At 43.7% G+C, this 20,387-nt stretch overlaps 1 protein-coding gene across 2 annotated transcripts in view; it reads right to left on the bottom strand.

Annotated features, from left to right (window-relative positions):
* The window catches only part of ATXN1 (ataxin 1), a 1,517,977-nt gene that overhangs the window by 53,063 nt on the left and 1,444,527 nt on the right, over positions 1-20,387 (bottom strand). For both annotated transcript variants that reach the window (XM_069613567.1, XM_069613566.1), the window contains exon 8: positions 9,736-11,777. In XM_069613567.1, the coding sequence (XP_069469668.1) occupies positions 9,736-11,607 (1,872 nt within the window). In that variant the 5' untranslated portion in view covers positions 11,608-11,777. The remainder of the gene's footprint in view (positions 1-9,735; positions 11,778-20,387) is intronic.

A 20,387-nucleotide genomic window follows, 5' to 3' on the forward strand; every position in this document is an offset into this window, starting at 1 on the left:
TTGCCCTTATGCAATGTTAACTTTGAGTTACATTCGCGTAGATGGGACCACTGAGCAGGACACAGGGCATCCATTTTTGTACCCCCTTTCGACTCCATCTTGGTAACCAGGCCTCACTGCGATAGTACAAAATGCTTCTCTCTCTTTCCCCGCAGCCGCCAGGCTCAGAGCACATGGCCGCCACCCTCGTCCCCACTCTGACTGGAAAACTCTGCAGCCCCATTCTCACGCTGAAGCCGGAGGTGCTTGCAACAAACAAACAATAAATGGAACACATCTTTCTTCCTCTAAGATCACTGTCCTGCATGTGAACCAGCATGAGCTCATCCATCTCCACAAAAGTGTCCTTGCCCTCTTACCCTCGCCAGTGGAAACTTACTGCCACTCTAACCCTGTGTCCCTGCAAGATATTCCTTTCATGTGCCAGACCGTTGACCGTGCCGTGATGCCCACCCAGCAGACCCCTAACAAACATTAAACCTCTGCTGCAGTATATCGTGCCCAGGACTAACAAATGTCACATACCTGAGATTCTTGCACGTGTGGACGTACACTCTGGGTTTGTATTATAGTGGTCAAGACCCCTAACCCATGACTTGTATAATCCAAATGTTATAGATGATATAGACACTTGAATGACATTTATAGAAGACATGATAAACTACTGAGAGTCTTTTGAATCACTAATATCTAGTGCATGCATTATAGAGAATGAGTTATGTTAGCTTAGATAGTGACCACCATGTCTCACAACGACCTGACCTTCACCCATCCGGAATACAGATGTCTGACGTTCATGACGCCAACCGAGCAACCAACCAGGAGGGCGAGACGATGCCCACACCTAAAGCACCACCCCAGTTGACCAATCCGGGTCCATCATAGTATCATATGTTAAACACCTTTTTGTGCCTATATAATGTGATGTAACATTAACTTTGTCAGAGCGCTCTCAGAGATCTAGATAAACTTTTCCTTGAACTCTCGCAGCCTGCTCTCTTTTGCCTTATTCCCTGTCCGGGGAGTGTCTGTTTTATTTTCTTGCACGTGTGAGACAGGGACGGCACAAACACTATGAAGAGTCCCGGACACACAGTGGGAGGGGGGGCTGCCTTCCCAAGCTGCCATCACTAGTGACTGAGTGTTCCATGAAAAACAGTGTCATGCGGCACAACAAGGCGCTACACTTTTGTTGCTGCTGCCTGATGTGGAATGTATCCTTTCACTGTTGGGACCTTCTATGCATGAAGGAAATAGGAATGACAGCAAACATGGACATCTTATTACCGCTTTGAAATAAACCACGTAACTGTACGACTCTCGCCTCGCAACGCAATGATCAATTACTTTAGAACTAATTTGGTGATCAGTCTTCATGCGTTTCTTTCCCCAAAACTCGAATATAATTTTTCCTGGTAGTTGCCAGACATATAGTTGAATCATGGCTTTGCAAGCTAAATAGCTTCTCTTTAGCCCTGCCTTCCATGTACTTTCTCTCCCACAATGCCCGCTACTGCACTTAACAGTCCCCAATACTCTTCTATTGATGAGTATGCTCGTTATTTTTGCATAGACTTGCATAATAGCCCAGCAGTTCAGGGGTTAAAGCTATATGCTCCCATCCGAGAAGGGCTTTAGCTCTGCCACCGACGGCGTGTGCTCATAGAAAGTAGGGTGCGGGGCAGAAAATGCTTTGCAAAAAATAGAAGAAGTTCTTGTCTTCCAATCGGATCCTCCACAGTAACTCACCGTCCTTCAGAATCCATCTTATTACTCCCATTTAAAAAACTCATCAAAAGACACCATGTGTGGGACATTTCTACTTATACCTATAACATCTGCTGGTTGAAAGCCCTATAGCTTCCTTGGGAGTTTTCAGAAATGCCCACATGTAATAAAGATGAGGCGACATAAGGACTACACATCCATAAGGGAGATTAAAATGTGTCCCACCCAATTGTCGTCCTCGTTGCCAGGGGGCTTCCTGCTGCGAGTCAATCCCTGCTAATGTGATGTTATCTGCATATTATAATACAATTCTATTTAGGTGAAACAACAAGAAGGCTTCCATTTCCATCAATGATGATTCAGCCGCAGGATCAACCACTTCCTGAATCGAGGCGTCTCTTTGCCAGGAACTTTCAGAAGAGAACAGCCCCCACCAGATTTTTTTTTTTAAATGGGCCCAGCGTGGAGAGCTTTTGCTGTCCACGTCTATAGTGGATTATACTTTTGTTGCGCATATGCATACAGTTATGCTTCTCATAAATCATAATTTATTGGCATTTTAAAGGCTACTGAGGATTAGGTTTGCATATTCATTGTGTACTGAATTATAATATTTTTTTGGGATGAATTGTAAGATTGATTCTGTGTAAGTTATTTGAAATGAATACATTTTATCGGATGAGAATGATTTAATTAATGTATTCAAATGCATAATTGAAAATTCAAAACAACTGATTATGGCAGAGTTCTCAGGTCATAACGTCTGTTTCCAGGCCAGAGACCCCATTCCATCTGCTACTTAAAGAACTAGCCGGAGGACTCTTTCCAATTTCTTTCCCTGTGAATCTTTTTCAGACAGTTCCGTTATTAGATAATAAAAAGATACATATTTAGTCGTCCGTTCAGCAGTGGACAGCAGGAAACAATTTACAGTTTACTACAACTTCACTCCCAAAAACTTTATAAATTACTTGTTTACAATTTTCTTTACAGCTAGTTATCGCTTGGATGTTGAATAATTGTATTCTTTAATTTCTTTGGTACAGTCTGCAACTGCACTTATATATCTGCTCCTAGAATATAAAATCAGGGGCGGCGGGAAGGGGTAATTCTGCATTAGAGAACTACTTCACATATTAAAGGGGGGGTCATCAGGCTCTGCAAGCAATAAAGAGAGTGTAGCTCTATGGAAAAAGGATATTGCAAGTCAACCCAAGTTTTGTTTTAAGGAACCCAGCCTTTGGCCTTCTGCATTTATGTTGCCAAGTCACTCCTCTGTGATTTAAAATAATATCATAACATGACTAACACTTACTAGAAATAGTCTTTTTGAAGCTTAAATCTGCTTAGAATCACATGCTTTGCATAGTCTGGCATCTAGTGGTATAACATTTGCTTTTTCAAAGTCGTAAAAAGGGGCCTCGAAAGTGGCGTTCTTGTTACACTATCCCTACCCTATATGTACAGGTACCCATGATCCCTCATGCTTCAACGTCCTCAGATTGTTGTTTTTCTGGCATGTCATTTGTAAAGAGTTGTGTAATTCATGCATTCTTTTGTTATTATTTATTTATTTTTCTGTCCGGTAGCTCTCTTGCAGGGAAGCTGAGTGGGCGCATTTGATTCTAAGCAAATACAAGCTTCAGGAAGATGATTACTGGTAAGTAATATTTGTCTTCTGGAACTTGTGAATCTGCATTGATGCACAATCTTTGCATAGATTAGCAAGCTGAACCTGAAGCAGGTGGTGGGCGACTACGGTTAGCAGAAAAAATGTGTTTAACTACTGCCTATCCCACCCATGAATCTGCTCCATCCGAAGTATCAACATATCAATACAGTACTGTTGTGTGAAAGTGTTCACTGAACCCCAAGTTGCCTCCTTGCAAATTTCTTTTAGTGGGACATTTGCTATGAATGCAAGGGTGGCTCCCCTGCTGAGAGAGGAGTGTGCCCTAAATTTGAAAGGTAATGTTCTATTTGCAAGAGATGAAGATACTTTAGGATACTTTACAATCAATCTGGAGATAGTGGCTTTGGTTACTTTGTCACCTTCCGTACCTGTGGCAAAAGACCCAGAGAAACGGCTTGTTTTCCGTAACTCTTGTCTTGTGTAAATAGAAAATGACTGCCCTTCAAACATCTAGTGTGTGCAGAGCCCTTTCCCCTCTATTCTGCGGGTTAGGGAAGAATGATGGGAGTTCAATGGACTGGTGTACATGAAAATTTGAGATGAGGTTTGGAGAGAAATGTGGGTGTGTGGGAAGCACTACCTTGTGCTTGAGTATGGAGACAAATAGACTCTGACACAGATAGTGCCTGTAGCTCACCCACTCTTCTTATGGATGTAAGCACTATAAGAAAATAAATCCTCTTTGTAAAATTGATCCCATAGGCTTGAATAGTGCTCCCATGAGTCACTGTAAGACTATGTTTAGATCCCCCCTGGGGGAGGATGTACAATAGGAAGATGTAATCTTTTGACACCTTCCATGAAGGCTGTGTCCACTGGCACTCTCTGCCAGGACACCTTCTGTTGGGATGTAGTACAGGCTGTTCACATTGGTAGATGTACTTTGAGTGAGTTGTATACTAGCTCTGAGTATAGTAGGTAAAGTAGGTAAGTAACAATGTGGGTGGGTGCACATTTCATGGGAGTAACATGGTTTCTTTTGCACCAGATTGCAACACACGTCTACGCTTAGTAATAACAATGTCATGTGTTTGGTTTTCATGCCTCCTTAGGTATTTCCTTACATTGTGGAGGTAATTTAAGGGGCCCAAATTATATGACTTCAGTAGCCATGCTGCCAAGTTCAATGTCTCTGGGCAGGGGTTAGTTAGTTTGCATTGTTGTGCTAGCAGGTTCTGAACTGGTTGAAGTTTGACTGGTGGGCGACTCCCCAAGCTCAGCAGGTGAGAGTACCAAGTCTGCCTGGCTCACGCTGGTGCGAATAGTATTATTGTTGCACTCTCATAAATGAGCTTGTGTTTTACCTTGTACCAGAGTAGTCAGGGAAAAGCGTAAGCAAATATCCCTGACCAATTCATCCATAGGGCATTCCCCAGTGATCCTTCCTGTGGGTATCTGGATGCAAAATGTTGGCATTTTTTGTTTTGTGCCATTGCGAATAGGTCCACTGAACATCTGTTTGAGTATGGGTGTGTTTGCCTTCCATTTGTGGTTTGTTGAAAGATCCTGCTTAGATTGTCTGCCAGGTGGTTGTTTTCCCCTGGGAGGTGTTGTGCTTGTAGATAAATCCTGTTTTTTTATGCAACTCTGCCATATTTCTTCTGCTAGAGTAGACAGTGTTTCTGAGTGTGTTCATCCCTGCTTGCTTTTGTATGTCATAGCGGTGGTGTTGTCTGTCTTGATTAGCACAATTTTTCTGGTTAATCCCGTTTGCAAGGACAGGAGTGCCATATTTACTGCCAAATGTTCCAGTATTTGTATGTAATATGCAGTCTGACTTTGTGTCTACGTGACTTGAGCCGGGAGTTCTTGACAATGGGTCCCCCAAGCTAACATTGAGGTATCTGTAGTTATAGTTGCCTGGATTGTTGTTTGTTTGAGGGGCCTACCTTTCAAGATGTTTTCTTTTGTCCACCACTGCCGAGCATTTACTACCTCTTTTGAAACCACCACTAGATCCTCCCACAGGCCGTCACTTGGAACCATTGTCATTATTTTCTCATGTTTAATCGTGCATTTGGCACCTTGTAGATGCATGATGCCACCATACCTAGCACGTTCATGGCCTTTCTTACTGTTACCTGGATGCCTGTAATTGAAATCAGGGATCAGGTAACTGAAAGCTTACACCCTTTCTGTGGATGGGTAGGCAATTGCTTGTTCTGAACCTATGACTGCTCCCAAGAGCTGTGTTTTCTGTGGTAGTACCAGACTTGACTTTTTGTCAATTAATGTGAAACTTAGCTTGAAGAGCATGTTCACTGTTATTTGCCTGCTCTTGAGACATTCCGCTTGTGATTCCCCTGTTATGAGCCACTAGTTCAGATAAGGATAGATGGGAACGTTTTCCCTGCAGAGATGTGCTTCTACTACAGCAAGCACTTTTGTGAATAGACCAGGTGCCAATGCTATTCCAAAAGCTAGTACCTTGAACTGGTAGTGTTTCTTTCCTAACTTAAACCTTAGGAACCTTCTGTGAGCAGGAAACATTGAAATTTAAAAGTATGCATCTTTCATGGCTGTCCTCATAAATATACCCATTTTTAGAAGTGGACTTACCTCTTGTAATGTTGTCAATCTGAACTTTTGGGTTTCATGAATTTGTTTGCTGGCCTGAGGTCTAATACTGGTCTTTTTTGTTTTGGCTTTCTTTGGTACCGAGAAATACATGGAGTAAATGCCCCCGTTTACCAGGTTTGGTCCGACTTTCTCTGTGGCTACTTTTTGTATAGGCACCTCGATTTCCTGTTGTAAAACCTCTTGTTGATTTTGGGTAATGCTTTGTTGCACGGAGGTAGATTGTGAGGACATCCTACCAACCCTATACAGTAACCCTTTGAGACCATGTCCAACACCCACTGGTCTAATGTTATCCCCTCCCATTCGTGGGTGAATTATGTAATGCAACCCCCAACTGGGGTGACATGGGAGGTAACCTGGATGCTGGAGTCATTGTTTTGTGGCAGAGAACACCCCTCTGGTGGTTTGCCCTCTTCCCCTATCCTTTCCCCTATGATGTAGACTTGAGGCGGAAGAGAAGGGCTGCTGTCGCTGATTTCCATCATACCAGTTGCTACCCTGTGACTGGTGTGAATGGGCTGTTGGTTGAGTGTATGTGTTTGTATAAAAGGAGCGCTGATTGGACAGTGCTCGTCTAGTCTGGAAAGATATCCTTGACATCCAGCCTAGTGCTTTTAGGGTTTTGTGGCCTTTCTTGGTTATCTCCAGCATTTCATCTTCCGCTTTACCGAACAGTGCCATCTCCTCGGTAGGTCTGTCCAGCAGGGTTGCCTGTGCTACTGACTTGAACCGTGAGGCTTTTAGCCATGTACTATGCTTTATGATGTGTGCTCCTGCAACCTGTCTCCCAGCTGTTTCTGCTCCGTCAAGTGTATTTTTGAATAATGGTATTGGCTGTTGTCTTCCTCTCTGCTACAATTCTCCTGAAGGTAGCCGGGAACGTGTTAGGGATAGGTTCCTCTAGTTTCTCTATGTCATCTGGCTGTGCCCTGCTTTATCTGGACAATTCTAACATTGCATGCTGCCAAGGTAGCTGGTTTTCTGCCGAGAACATATATGCGTCTACTTTCCCTATCCTTAGGGTACTCCATGGTAGACATCAATGCGTTGGCCCTTCTTTAACCGTAAAGACCGTAAAGACCACTAAAGAATCCCGGACCAGATACTCTCTAATGTACATGGGGTCAGTGTTTGCAGGTTTATATTTTTTCTCCACTCTGGGATTTACCACCTTAGTGGAGACTGGCTTGGCTAGAGAGGGTGTGTCCTCTATTTAATAGCTGCTAGTAGGTGTGACCTTCTAGAAAATCTGCATCCTCATCTGGAGGCTCGCAAATATGCCAAAACACTCAGCTGCCCTCTGTAGAAGGTCTGAGTACTGTAAGATGGCTCAGCAGTTTAAGCGCTTGCTGCCGTGATCTATGTTTGATCTGCAGGTAGCAGGTTGAAATCCCGGCAAGGCCAACTCAGCCTTTCATCTTTCCGAGGTTGATAAATGAGTACCAATTTCGATTGGGTAATAATGGTAATGTATGTGAATATGTCTTATGTAAAGCGCATTTGATTAAATCGCTAAATGAAAAAACATTATTATTATGATATGATATTTTATTTATTTAGCGCCTCTACACAGTGTTTCAAAGTGCTTCAAGGAAAGGGAGGGAACAAGGGAAAATACAATGACATTGTTACAGGCCATGAACAGTAAGGATAAGAAATTAACTATCGTACTCGGCCTGACATTTCAGATAGTGCAAGAGCTAAGACATAGATAAGGAGGGGGTTGAGGGGGAGAGTGGGAAGGAAATGGAAAAAGACAAGCAACTACCGTACTAGGCCTGACGACATTTCTGGTAGAGCCGGAGAAAAACAAAAGGTGAGGGAGAGCGGTGCAGAAAGGGAGGGGAGGAAAAAAACAAGCAACTATCGTACTAGGCCTGACGACATTTCAGATAGTGCTGGGGGGAACAAGTAAAGGGAGGGGGAGAAGACAGACGAGGTTGCTATCATACTAGGTCCAGGGACAATTCTGATACAGTAAGTGCATAGAAGAAAGTAAGGGGAGGAGGGGAGGAGATAGGAAAAGGAAGAAAGGGAGAGGAGGAGAGAACAGAGAGTAAGCAGTCAAAAAAGAGTGGACAAGCAAGAGGGGAGAGCGAATACAATTGCAGATGTCCTTGAAGACCTTCCCTGAGCATGCGTGTGGTGGAACCAGCCTCACATTTTTGTGTGTTTTTAGGGGGGTCACTGGATGACAGTTTTGAAAGCGCGTCATCATAGGGTATATTAATATCTCCTGGGCGGGCTTTTGTCCTCTGCCACTGTGTGTATGTTTGTCACTAAATTATCTTCCATTGGTAATGAGGTGATTGGTGGGTCGACTTCATCTGGTGAAGGCATTAGGTATTCCTCTGTGTCAATGTACTAGCAATCCAGATATGGACCTGTGTCACTGGTGACATCTAAGAATTTCTGGTTTGTTAATGTATCTTGCTGCATATCCTCGTAAAGAACTGTATACCTTTTCTGGTGCATCACTATGTGAATGGCTTTTCTACGTCTTGTGTGAAGTTATATGTTTCACCATAAAAGAAAACCTCTTTATCATTGTTTCTATGAACTCCCGCATTGACCACTCCTTCGGATGTTGAGGCATTTTTTCAGAACGTGTAGTACCCTGTTTCGCGGTCGATGTTAAAATGTCAGCGTTGACATCTTGTTTGTCAGCCATGTTGTCTCCCTCCTCCCACTCCTCATTGGGGACCGCTATTAATTCATGTTTTAATGTGGAGGAAAGCATCTTCTCTGTGACTTCCACTGTTTTCTCCTGTTTACCATTGTGTTCATGTCTATATTTCTGTTAATTGCTTTTTGCGGCCTCCCGATTACCAGGGGTCTTCTCCAAAATTTGCCCTGAGGTAAAGTGAACGGAGCTGTGGATTTGCTGCTCTTTGTTACACCGTTGGATTTCGACTACGAACCTTTGTCAAAAATCTTGATCTCGGGTTCTGGTGTTTTCAAAGTAGGACCCTGCCACTTCAGACACCGCCTGCATAGAATAAGATTTCCAACGCTTCTGACAGAGCTCATGAAGAGTCTTCAGCTTAAACTTAAAGCACGCCCAGCACTGGTCTTTGGCGTGATCCGTGGAAGACAATAGTAAAGACATTCTCTAGGCCTGTAGTATTTGTAATATGTAGAAGTTGAAACCTCCCCACTCTCCCTGCTGTACCGTGCATCGAGTCACGGTTGTGTCGGGTCAAGATGGCTTTTCGTCCAACTGCACTTCGGAGTTGAAGTTGACAACCACAATGTCAATAGCTTCGAATATTTTCTCTGCAAACAAAACTTGCTGCCAACCGATATCGGAATAAAATCTGAGTATGTCAATGCCTGAGGGATCATGGGTACCTGTACACGTAGAATAGGGATAGTGTGATAGGAACACCCCGTCAACACCCATTTTTTCAACTTCACAAAAACCAATGTTATACTCCAAGCCAACCATTAAATGGTGAATTATGCAAAGCATGTGAATCTAAGCAGGTTCACAAGCTCCAGAAAGGTTAGTACATCTTTACACATATTCCACAGGTTGCCCATTATTTACCTTTCGTATGACATGAGGTGAGGTGGTTTTGTGTCCTTTTGTAAAAACAAAATCTTAACTAATGATGTCAGGCTCATGAATTATGGGTTTTCAAAACAACTGGTAAATGTGTAATGAAACACTATACATGTACAAATATATATCAACTGGATCATTCATCTTTATTAAGTACCCTTATGATTACCTGTGCACGATGCTCTCCGACTGCAAATTGTATCACTGCAATGCCTGGAGTATTGCTGTCATCAATCCTCTCCACGGTGCTAGAGTCAATTTTCAGTTCGTTGCTAATTTCCGCGCTAAGTATGAAGTCCTCTGTCTTTAGGTCTTCTACTTTCTTCAGGTCTCCGTTGGCCAGCTGAATGATTGATCCCTTCATGAAGTAAGGGGGCAGTGTAGGAGATGCTGCGGTAGGAGATGCCACAGAATGTACCACAGGGAGGTGGATCTGGGCCTGTACCACTGCTGCCTGATAGGCTGGTTGAGCGGGTAGTGACTCAGCACTGAAGTTCTCTCTCTTGGGAATGGCCGTAGTGACAAATGTGTGAGGCACAGCTGCAAACTGAGGAGATGAAGTAACTATAGTAGGTGCTGATGATTCCATGTCTGCGTTGCCCACAGGTATGAGTAATGGCTGGGTTCCTGGTATTACGAGGTGTGGTGGCAGTCCACCAGGATAAGCAGACATGTGCTGATGGCTACTGAAATAGCCGATCACTGGTTGCTGTGTACCCGCATAGAAAGCAGTAGCAGGCAGCCCAACCGAAAGCTGCTCTGCTGCACTGTGAGTGGTCTGGATGACCGTGTGAGGGGATAGGGTGGCCACAGCTTTCACACCCTCATGGCCCAAAGTCTGTTGTGGAGATAATGCGTATGAGCGATGGACTGATTTTCCTAAATGTACGTTTCCCTTGCTACGGACTGCTGAAGGTGACACGCCTCTGTTAGTGGTCTGATGGACGTCCATTTCGGTTGTAGGCGTGTTACTGTTCGGTGCAACCATCATGGAGGTCCTGCCACCTGAGGAATCTCGCACACTGTACTCTGTACGATTTGGATGGACAACCACGTGCCTGGTCTCGTAATGCTGGGAAGTAGATTTGTTATTGATGGATTTTAGATGGTGGTCCATAGAGGGTGATGCTCCATATCGCCTGTTCTTCTCTAGCTCTCCATTTAAAATCTCCTTTGCTTGTGCAGCCTGCAACCTGAAGTTCTCGGTCTTCTTTGCATTGTCCCGCGTGACGAAATGCCCCCCAGAGTCTGCGTACTGGACCACCACTTGCGATGGCGGGCACAGTGTGACTGCGTGTGGAATTCCTGGTGCATGAGGGTGCAAATGGACAGGGACACTTGGCGGAGAGAGGGTTCTACTTGCACTATGGGGAGAGTTGGAAATATGGATGTATTGGTTGCTCTGGGAGGGTGGAGGAGTTGAGGATGAAATTAAGCCTGACGTCCTGACTAAATGCTGCTCAACCTTGTGCCCCAGTGAACTCTGCGTGCTCATGTTTGCCAGTAAAGTGGAATAAGCCTCCAGGTGAGAGCGATGGGATGGAGTGCTTGCCACAGAAGCTGTGGAGGCCACAGTACCTGTCGCACAGCTGGATGTTGGGGAAATCAGCTGTGGGGGGATTAACCCGGCATACTGTGCACTGTACTGAGGGCTAACAAAATGATAAGCCTGCTGCAACTGAGCATACTGCATGGCTGTCACTGGTATCCCTGCGTGGGAGAGTGTAGAAGGGTAGTCTGCTGTTGCCAAGACAGACCTGGGAGCACAAGGCGAGGAATAGTCCACGCCAGTAGATGACGACTTCTGTAAACCTATACCCTGCTGTAAACCAACCTCTGGCGATGTGACTACGGTCCCATGCTGCCGTCCAGCCATGCCACCTTGGATGCTGGGTGTGCCAGGGCGCCATGTTGAGCTCTCTGCCCTGTGGTTGTCATTCGTCGGGCCAACTATCTTCTCTTCAGTCGACCGACTGGTGGCAGGAATCTCACGCTTTTTGGGTGGCAGGCATTCATTGCTCCTCTCGTGGTTGGATTTCATTGTTTACTTCTCAGCCGCCACAGCCCCGCCACCGCTCGTTCACTGTCTGGCTAGCGCTGGCGTCAGTCTCAGGGACAGGAAGTTGCATTTGAGTCCTGTGGGGGATCCAGAGACTTCATGAGGAATCATCTCCTTACGCAGAGGCAATACTCCAGCAGCTGCCGCAGATTCTGAAATAAGTGAAGGAAAAAAGGAACATTTAAAAATAGATGGCACAAAAAGAAAAAAAACAAAGAACAGGTATTTGCCGCTTCAACGACTCTAGAGACCAGTTTATAGTGACAATAAAATTGGCTTACTCTCGCTGTAGTCCCATTTTCAAAGCATACAGTTCACAGCAGCTATCAGGAACGCTATGTTTCATAAGAACCTTTTTGCTGGCTTTTTGTTCTCCATAAAAGTGAATCTGATTTTTAACATTGACTGGTCAGTGAATTGTCAACTGTGAAAACGGACACATAACAAGGTCTGCTGGACAGAGTTCACGGGTTCAAATGCACCACAACCTACAACAGCAATGCATGGTTTGACAGATAGGAGCCTCTGCTTAGGCAGAATGGACTGAAAAATGCGAACCTGGCATTCCCAGACATTCTACCACATCAGACCTACCTTTATTGAAAGGGCATTCCCAGACATTCTACCACATCAGACCTACCTTTATTGAAAGGGGGTGCAGTAAAATGTGTGAGAATCCTTTTCTGCCATTTCTTGAGGTATTCACCCTCATTCTAAGGGCCAAAGTTTCCCAATCGCGCCACAGAGTTAATTTTCAAAATAAATAACTCGTCAGTATTGTCTGAAAATGTAGCTTTGCTACTTTGAATTGGCGAGTAAAAATAACGAGTTTACTCTCCACTCCAAGACCATAGTCAGAAACAAGGATATTGTCCATACTGCGCTCTCTATGTTGCAGTATTTGACTGACTATGCAATGAGGACATGTATTTTAATCTGCCCAGGTTCGGGGGACAGTCAATAAACTGGGGACCGGAGTGTGATGCTGGTAAGCAAACATTTTGGTGTGACGTTTTGACATGTACATTTGTATTTATGTATTAACATGGTGTCATTTCGAACAGGAGTATTCAATAATAGAGAGCAGAGGCAGTCCTAGGGTACTGTACCTTGACACAAGAGGAAGACTGGATTGATGACAACTAGGAATATTAAACTAGGCACGTGGATTGAAGGATATTGTAACATTTTTCAAATTGAGAGCCTCACCAAGTATTTACATACTTACAAAATACATCAAAGGCACACTGTGGACATATTTAGTTCTGTAGTTGAAGCTGGCAAGAGAAATGGGAACTGACCATTAGCTTTTTTGTCAGATTCCATGCCGCATGTCTAAAAAATGGAAATATTAGCACCAAAAGCAATAAAATTGAGGTTATTCACCAAACACCTGCATATTTTCCCCCAAAAGTTATTTGCCTGAATAAGCTTCTCTTCCGTCACCAAATACACCCTGAAACTGGAAACACGTTTTCCTGCACTTCCCACCTTCCGCCACGAGACTGCTGCTGTACGCCGTGCCCTTTAAAGCAATTGGTATTGGAGTAGCTGCAACGCCACAATCTGATTGAGGGGCCCTTGCTCCACTTGCTACCGAAATGTCGCAAACTGAAATTAAAATAAATTTTGTAACAATGTGGAGGTGAAGAGACAAATACGAAATACCTACACTTGGGATAAACATCAGAGTCTCCCATATATGATGACCTTGATGCTAAGCCATTTTACAACACATTTGTAAAATCAATGGTTGAAGTGTATGAACCGAAGTAGATGAAGCAGGTTCCCCGCTGGCGTGCCCCACCTCCCGAAAAAACCCCATCACCATGCCCCCTCCAACACACAATACAAACCCATATAGAGAAGCATATGGCATCATTTCTAGTGCCTGCCCCCTCACCTCCGTCATACCGGAAGAACAGCAAGAAGACTCTGTGCATGAAATCAGTAATTATCCCAATACCGCATCAAAGATATGAGAGACATTATGCACTCACACAACCGTATCGAATGTATCCCCGCACTGATGTGGTGGTAGCATGTCGCATACGCCATTGGACACAGAAGAGCTGTAAGTGAAATCAGACCATAGCAAAGTGACGTCATGAAGAGAAGACACTAACAAGCACTGAAACGATAGGCGAATACTAAAGAATGATAATGTAACTGAAGTAATAAGAGAAACATGTATGCAGAGACGAAGAAATCATATACACTAAGGAGTTAAATGAGAAGAGAAGAAGCAAATGTATATACCCAGAATAGCAAGGTAGATGACATATATATAAGCTTGCTGCAGTCGAAACTATAACATGAGGAAAGCAGCCATGATGGATAGATGGACGTCGGACCGTGTCAAAACTACCTCAGAGACAAACCCAGGCTGCAAAGCTGAAAGACGCTGAAGAAACTGTTTCGTGCAAGGAACAAAGGATATCTGTTTAGCTGAGACTAAGAATGACACATCAAGAAATAATTGGAAGGTACAGAGGGAGACAACATGGATAAGCTATGAACGAAGGACACATTTCCCTTGGATTAAGCAGAAGCGAAAACATTTGCAAGTGTCAAGTATTGAACAATTAATGATGCAGAAAGCATATGTAACATGGAGCGACCAAGTCTCTAGAGGTCAAAAGGAGTAATAACACCCAGCATAATTAAATCAAATAGCAGTAAATAAAAGTTTGAAATGGACAAATTTGTGGTCTACCGACACGTGGTGTAAGACTCAAAAACAAGCCCTATTCATTAAGCTCCAATTGAAGATAGCGATGTACCTACACTCCCTTAAAAGCCCCAGAGGAGAGAACAGACTGTTCAGAGGAGAGAACAGTCAGCAAGGTCAGCCACAAAGTAGAAGCCTTTGCTCATGGTCTAACTGATGAGAGATGGCAGGCTAATTGACCAAAGTGAGCAGTGGCCTGACGTTGTTCCCCGCACCTGGGTTTCGTTATGCTTGCGTGCTGCCAAATGTCCAAGGTTAGGAGAGTATACCAACCAATCATAAGGGGCTATGCAGCAGCATGCTATACAATGTTGCAGAAGCCAATCCGTTGCTACTGTTTCTCTATAATCTGTATTATACGTATTTAGAGGTAGTTCGTGGCATACCTAACAGATAAGGGGCAGCCAATGATGTTATTAACACATATGCATAGCATAGGTATGGGTGTTCCACTATCCAGTCCCTCCCCTCCATAGGTTTTATTATTTGCCCTGCTGCATGACGTCATAGCTGAAGTACATCAAAGTATAAAGCGTTTGTGTAATGGAAAAGTAATTGAGAGTGACAGAGGTGTAGACAGGGTAGGGCCTGAGCGGGCAAGGCCCACCCAAAATCTTCACAGGCCCACTTAGCAGTGTTGTGTGGACATTTACAGATGTTAATGTTACTGTGGTGGGCCCAAATACATTACCTTCAGCTCCCACTTGTTAGAAAATTCTGGCTACGCCTCTGGAGAGTGTGTGAGCTGCAATTTGTATATGGTCACAAGATTTCCCTACTTTATTTGAGCTGACAATAAAGTAGTACATTGCCATATTCTATGAGTTTGTCTGGTTATTTGGGTCCAAGATCATTTATGATGGTAATTCTATTCTGCACTTGAGATAAGCCCAAAGGTGCTAGTGCACACCCACAAACGCATGCGCTTGCTGTTTAAGGGAACGTCCAGTGCAGTGCACTGAAGGGCAAGTTTCAATTGCTTCCTACACTTTCTTTTTTTTAAAACATTCCAGAACGGTTGCTTTTTCAAATAAAAGTATAGGGATAGAAAAACTTTATTTTTTTTTAAAGTAGCGGAGCACTGCTCACGCACACTGTGACCACTGAGTAAAATTGCACAACTTTAAGACCCACATGAAATCCTGGGTCGAAACAAAGGGCTGCAGGGCAAACATAAGCTCAAGAAACCGAAAACTATAAGCAGAAAGATCCCCCCCCACACTCAACCCTCTCCTCCCCAGTGGATGAAGTACAAATCAATGTGGGGCGGGCCACTGCGGATCTGCTTTACAAAGAGTGTTTCAATTGCAAAATACGTGTAGATCAGGCTCTCCGTGTTTAACTCTTCGAAAACAGACTACCTGTCAGGATTTCGCAGCGTAACCGCTATCCCTTTTTCCACTATCTCCGAAGCCCCATTTTGACTTTCCGTGGGCCTGGCCCTCTCAAAATTGCACTACGATTACGTGCGCCTGCTGCAGTGCTAATGGAAAAAAGTTTTTTTACTAGGCGAGTGTAAAAAAGTGACCCATTCACAGCAGACACGAGGAGTTACACGGTCGAAGACAGGCGAAAGGTTACTGTGTGATCACGATTAGGGTTGTTTAAACGGAGACTGAAAAATGATTAACAAATATCGCTGTCAACTGTCAGCATACAAGTGTGGGTCTCTATAACGACAGCTCACACTGGGTAAGGTAATAGTGCATGGTTAAAATATCTCTGGAAAAATAAAAATAAAAAGACTGGAAACAAAGCAGAGAAAATAACCTTAACTGAAAATAACTAAGCAAAAAAAAAAAACAACTTTACTTATTAATAAAACAAAATAAATAAACCTAGCAAGAAGCTTTATGGTTTGGAGTATGTGAGGAAGGCACGTGAGGTTGAGAGGGTGCTTGGGGCCATAAGGCGTTTATCCCATTTTGAAAGAACACCCTTCACGGATATAAACAGACACATGCCATCGAATGGGTACCAAGTTTCAAATAAATTCATACATTGGAACAATCTATGCTTTTGCAAAAACAAGTAAAATAATCAATTTATTTTAATTCTACTTTGTTTGTTTATTTTATTTATATAGCGCTCCGGACCCGGAAGTAAAAGGGCGCTTAGGACAGGTTACAAGGCACAGTACATGGTAATTAGCAGAGGTACATTAGCAAAGGTTATATACAGTATATACAGACAATGGTAGTAAATGCATACAATAAAGACATAGTTAAGGCATGTACAATATATACAGATTATAGCTGGGTCTAGTTTAAGGTTGACTTTTTGTCGGTAGCCACCCAATGGCAAGCTTCCTGAAAGACTGGAAGGAATTGGACGATTTGATGTTCAGGGGCAGGATGTTCCAGAGTTGGGAGGCGAGGACTGAAAAGCTTGAGCCTCCGGCTCTTTTAGAGATAAATCTAGGCACTGTGAGGCATAAAGTGTTGGAGGATCTCGTGGTTCTGATGGACGGTTTCATGGTGAATTTGTTAGTAAGGTAGGGAGGGGCTAGGGCTTTGTAAGTGAGGCAGAGTCTTTAAATCAATTTTTTGTTAAATGGAGAGCCATTTGCATGTGATTCTGGTGGCGGAGATATGCTCCTGCCTAGGAATGTTTAATGCTGCTTGTAGCGCATTGTTTTGAAGAACCTGGAGTTTATTGATTATAGATTGGTTGGCACCCAGGTAGAGGCTGTTACAATAGTCTAGCTTAGATTGCATGAGAGCCCTAGCTAGCGTGAGGCAGCTGTTAGTGGAAAGAAAGGGTCTGCAGGCTCTAATTAGTTTCCCTGTATAGGCGGTGGCTGAGGCGGTCGAGTTGACTTGTTTAGTGAGGTTGATATTGGCATCAAGATAAAAGCCGAGTGTTTTTGGCGACAGGGATGGTGTTGCCATCGATGGTGATATTGGAGTAGTCGGGGCTCAGTTTTTGTAAGTTGTTGGGTGAACCGACAAGGAGCAGTTCAGTCTTCTCATCGTTCAGGCAGAGGCCATGTGTGGCCATCCAGGCCTGAATGACGGAGAAGATTTCATTGATCCTAGTGACATCATCATTGTAATTGCCGGAGATGCTGAGGAGTATCTGGGTGTCATCCACGTAGTTTGTGTAGGTGACACCCAGATCCAGTTTATCAAAGAGAGGCTTTGTAAAGATATTGTATAGGGTGGGGGAAACACAAGAGACTTGTGGGACACCACAGGTGATGGGGATAGGGTCTGCTGCTGCCACGGAGGAAAAGACCCTCATGGTTCTGTTGGCCAAGAAGGATTGTATCCATGTGACAGCAGAGGAGGAGAAATGGGCAGCAGAGGAGAGGTGGTTACAGAGTATTTTATGGTCGACCAGGTCGAAGGCTGCTGAGAGATCTAGGAGAAGTAGGATGGCCGCCTTACCCTTATCTTTAATGTCATCAATCTGACTTTTGAGATCAACAAGGGCAGTTTCTGTTCCATGTTGCGGTCAGAAGCCAGATTGACGCAATCCAAGTAGTTGGTTGGACTCTAAGTAATTCTGAATTTGCAGGTAAGCAACTCTGTCAAGGATTTTTAACAGGAAGGGAACTGTGGTGATAGGCCTGTAATTAGTAGGTATGGCTGGTCCAGGGTCTGTTTTTTTAGAAGAGGGAGGACCCATGACTGTTTCAAATTGTTAGGTACTGAGTTAGTGGAGAGTGATAGGTTTATTGGCTTGGAGATGAATGGGGAGAGGTCTCTTGCTGCATCTTTTATAATCTGTGTGGGGCAACTGTCCCCTTTGCAGTTTGACGGTTTGAGGGAGGTTATGATTTTTTGCACTTCTAGTATGGTTACCTTTTTGAAGGTGAAGCCGTGGTTAGTGTTCGAGGTGGTGGGTAAGCTAGGGGTAGGGGGGTTACTACTGGAAAGTTGAAGTCTTTTGTTTTCAATTTTCGTTTGCAGGCCAGTGATTTTGTTCGCAAGGGCATCTTGGATGCTCGTGCACCATAGTTGGTCTCTCACAGACGTGTCCGTCGGTGGATTGGGCTTTCCTAGCTCCTTCAAGATGGTGAAAAGTTCTTTAGTGCTGGAACTTGCATTGTTTATTCTTACATTGTAGGCTTCCTTTTTGTACGGTTTATTTCTTTTTTATAGAGGGAGGATGCGTTTGTGAGATTAGTTTTGTGTTCCTCTGATGGATTCATTTTCCATAGGGTTTCCATTGTAGTTTTCTTATTTCTTAATATTTTAAGTTCAGGAGTGTACCAAGAGTTAAGATGGGCTCTGGGTTTACCTTTACGTAATTTTAGTGGGGCAACGGTGTCAATTGCTTTGGTCATGGCGTCATTGTAGGTATATACTAGTAGGTTGAGGTCTGATGTGTCAGGGATCGTGTTTAGGATGGGTAGAACCAGTGGCATGATGGCTTCCACGGTAATGTTGCGCTTGTTTCTAGTCAGCCATGCTGGTAGGAAATGGTCAGTCCATATAAGTGGTTGGGGGTCCTTGCACGTAATGTTACAGTTGTTGGTAGCGAGCCAGTCTATGGTTCTACCTTTCTGATGGGTACTTTCTTTGTTTAAATTATCTTCATTGTTACTGTTTAATTTACTTTCAGGGAAAAACTAAGTGCAAAATTAGTTATTTGTATTGCTTCATTTTCTGGCCGGGTTACTGTTGCTGGGATGATATAGCACAGTGCCAGAAGACCCCTTCCTCACTTGGGGCTGGAAAGGCGCTTTGCCTGCTGGGAGAGAATTCAGAAGCACCCCACCTGAACACTATATAGATCATTCAGCTTCCAGGGATTAAGCCCCGTATTGACTTTACTGGATGCAAGACCTGCTTATATAGGGAACCACTAGCACTCAGAGGGCTTGTATGAGGGACTGGCATGGCCATTGGCTACTGGTCCAGTTCATGGCATCCTTTCTCACATTCCACGTTGTTTTTGTGACTGCGGCACAGCTTCTATTTGTTTACATGTTATCTACATTAGTGCGAAGGTCCCATATATATGTATAGTCATGGTTACATAAAACAGTATACATAGCCTCATTAGCTTTATTTATTAAATGTGTATACATAGATGTCCTATAACCAAGCTCCGATTGGACCGTCACCCAATGAAATCTGTCATCCTTGGGGGTCTTCACTTTCTTGTGTGTGTGCGTCTAACGGAAGGTGGAGCCCATATTTTTCTTCGTTGTAGGAAAAGAAGAACATGGATGATTTTTCTACTAAGATAGACAGAACATAAAAACCGTGGAGAGGTGGAAACATTTATTGAGATTGACAAGTCTGTGTGCTTATGAAAATTAGCTAGATTTGTAGGACTGGCCTTGAAAATCAGGCAAAGAATGATCCAATTGCTTGAAGCCAACGTGCTGAGAGGAGATAAGTGAGAAACAACACTCTCAAAGACTGTTTAGTGTTGTGGAGGCTGCCCCCTTCGGGTTTGCACGGGTAAGCAGGCACAGGAAGTGTTAAGCTCCAGAGGGCATATACGTCATCAAGAGGGGCTGGTTTGATTTGTGCTCTCAGGGGATTTTCAAACGGACCAAAGACGGGGGGGAAGTGGGGGGTCGGAGGGAAGGGATGACAGTGTCATTAAATGGTGATGTTGATATACAATAGAACGGGTTCTGGAGCACATGAACAAGTAAGCAATGCTTCATAGCAAAACTAATTGTAACACATTTTATTTAACTTCTGAGAGGTTTCAGGCAGTTTTTAAAGCAAGAAAACAAAATGGATGGCCATTCCTTTAAATGAATGGTCTTGTAGAAGATGGAGATCTAGATTTGTTATGTAAACACTGCCCGGAACATTCTGCATAATGGTTAGACGTGTCAATGTTTTCTTTTATTAAGAGTTCATTTATGGTTGTTTTATGGTATTGCATTTTTAACGATTATTTTAATTGATGTATGCTGCGTAGGTTTGATGGATTTGTTTGTGATCCAAAATAAAGCATTCTTCGACTTCTACTTCACCTGAGCCTTGAGATTCCTAGAAGGGGCAGTGAAAGCGGTTGTCTTTTCTAAGTGGCTACTGAAAAACTTCAAGACATGGAAAGC

This window comes from Ambystoma mexicanum, chromosome 5p, assembly GCF_040938575.1.
Source record: "Ambystoma mexicanum isolate Mex_15411 chromosome 5p, UKY_AmexF1_1, whole genome shotgun sequence".
Lineage (NCBI taxonomy): Eukaryota > Metazoa > Chordata > Amphibia > Caudata > Ambystomatidae > Ambystoma > Ambystoma mexicanum.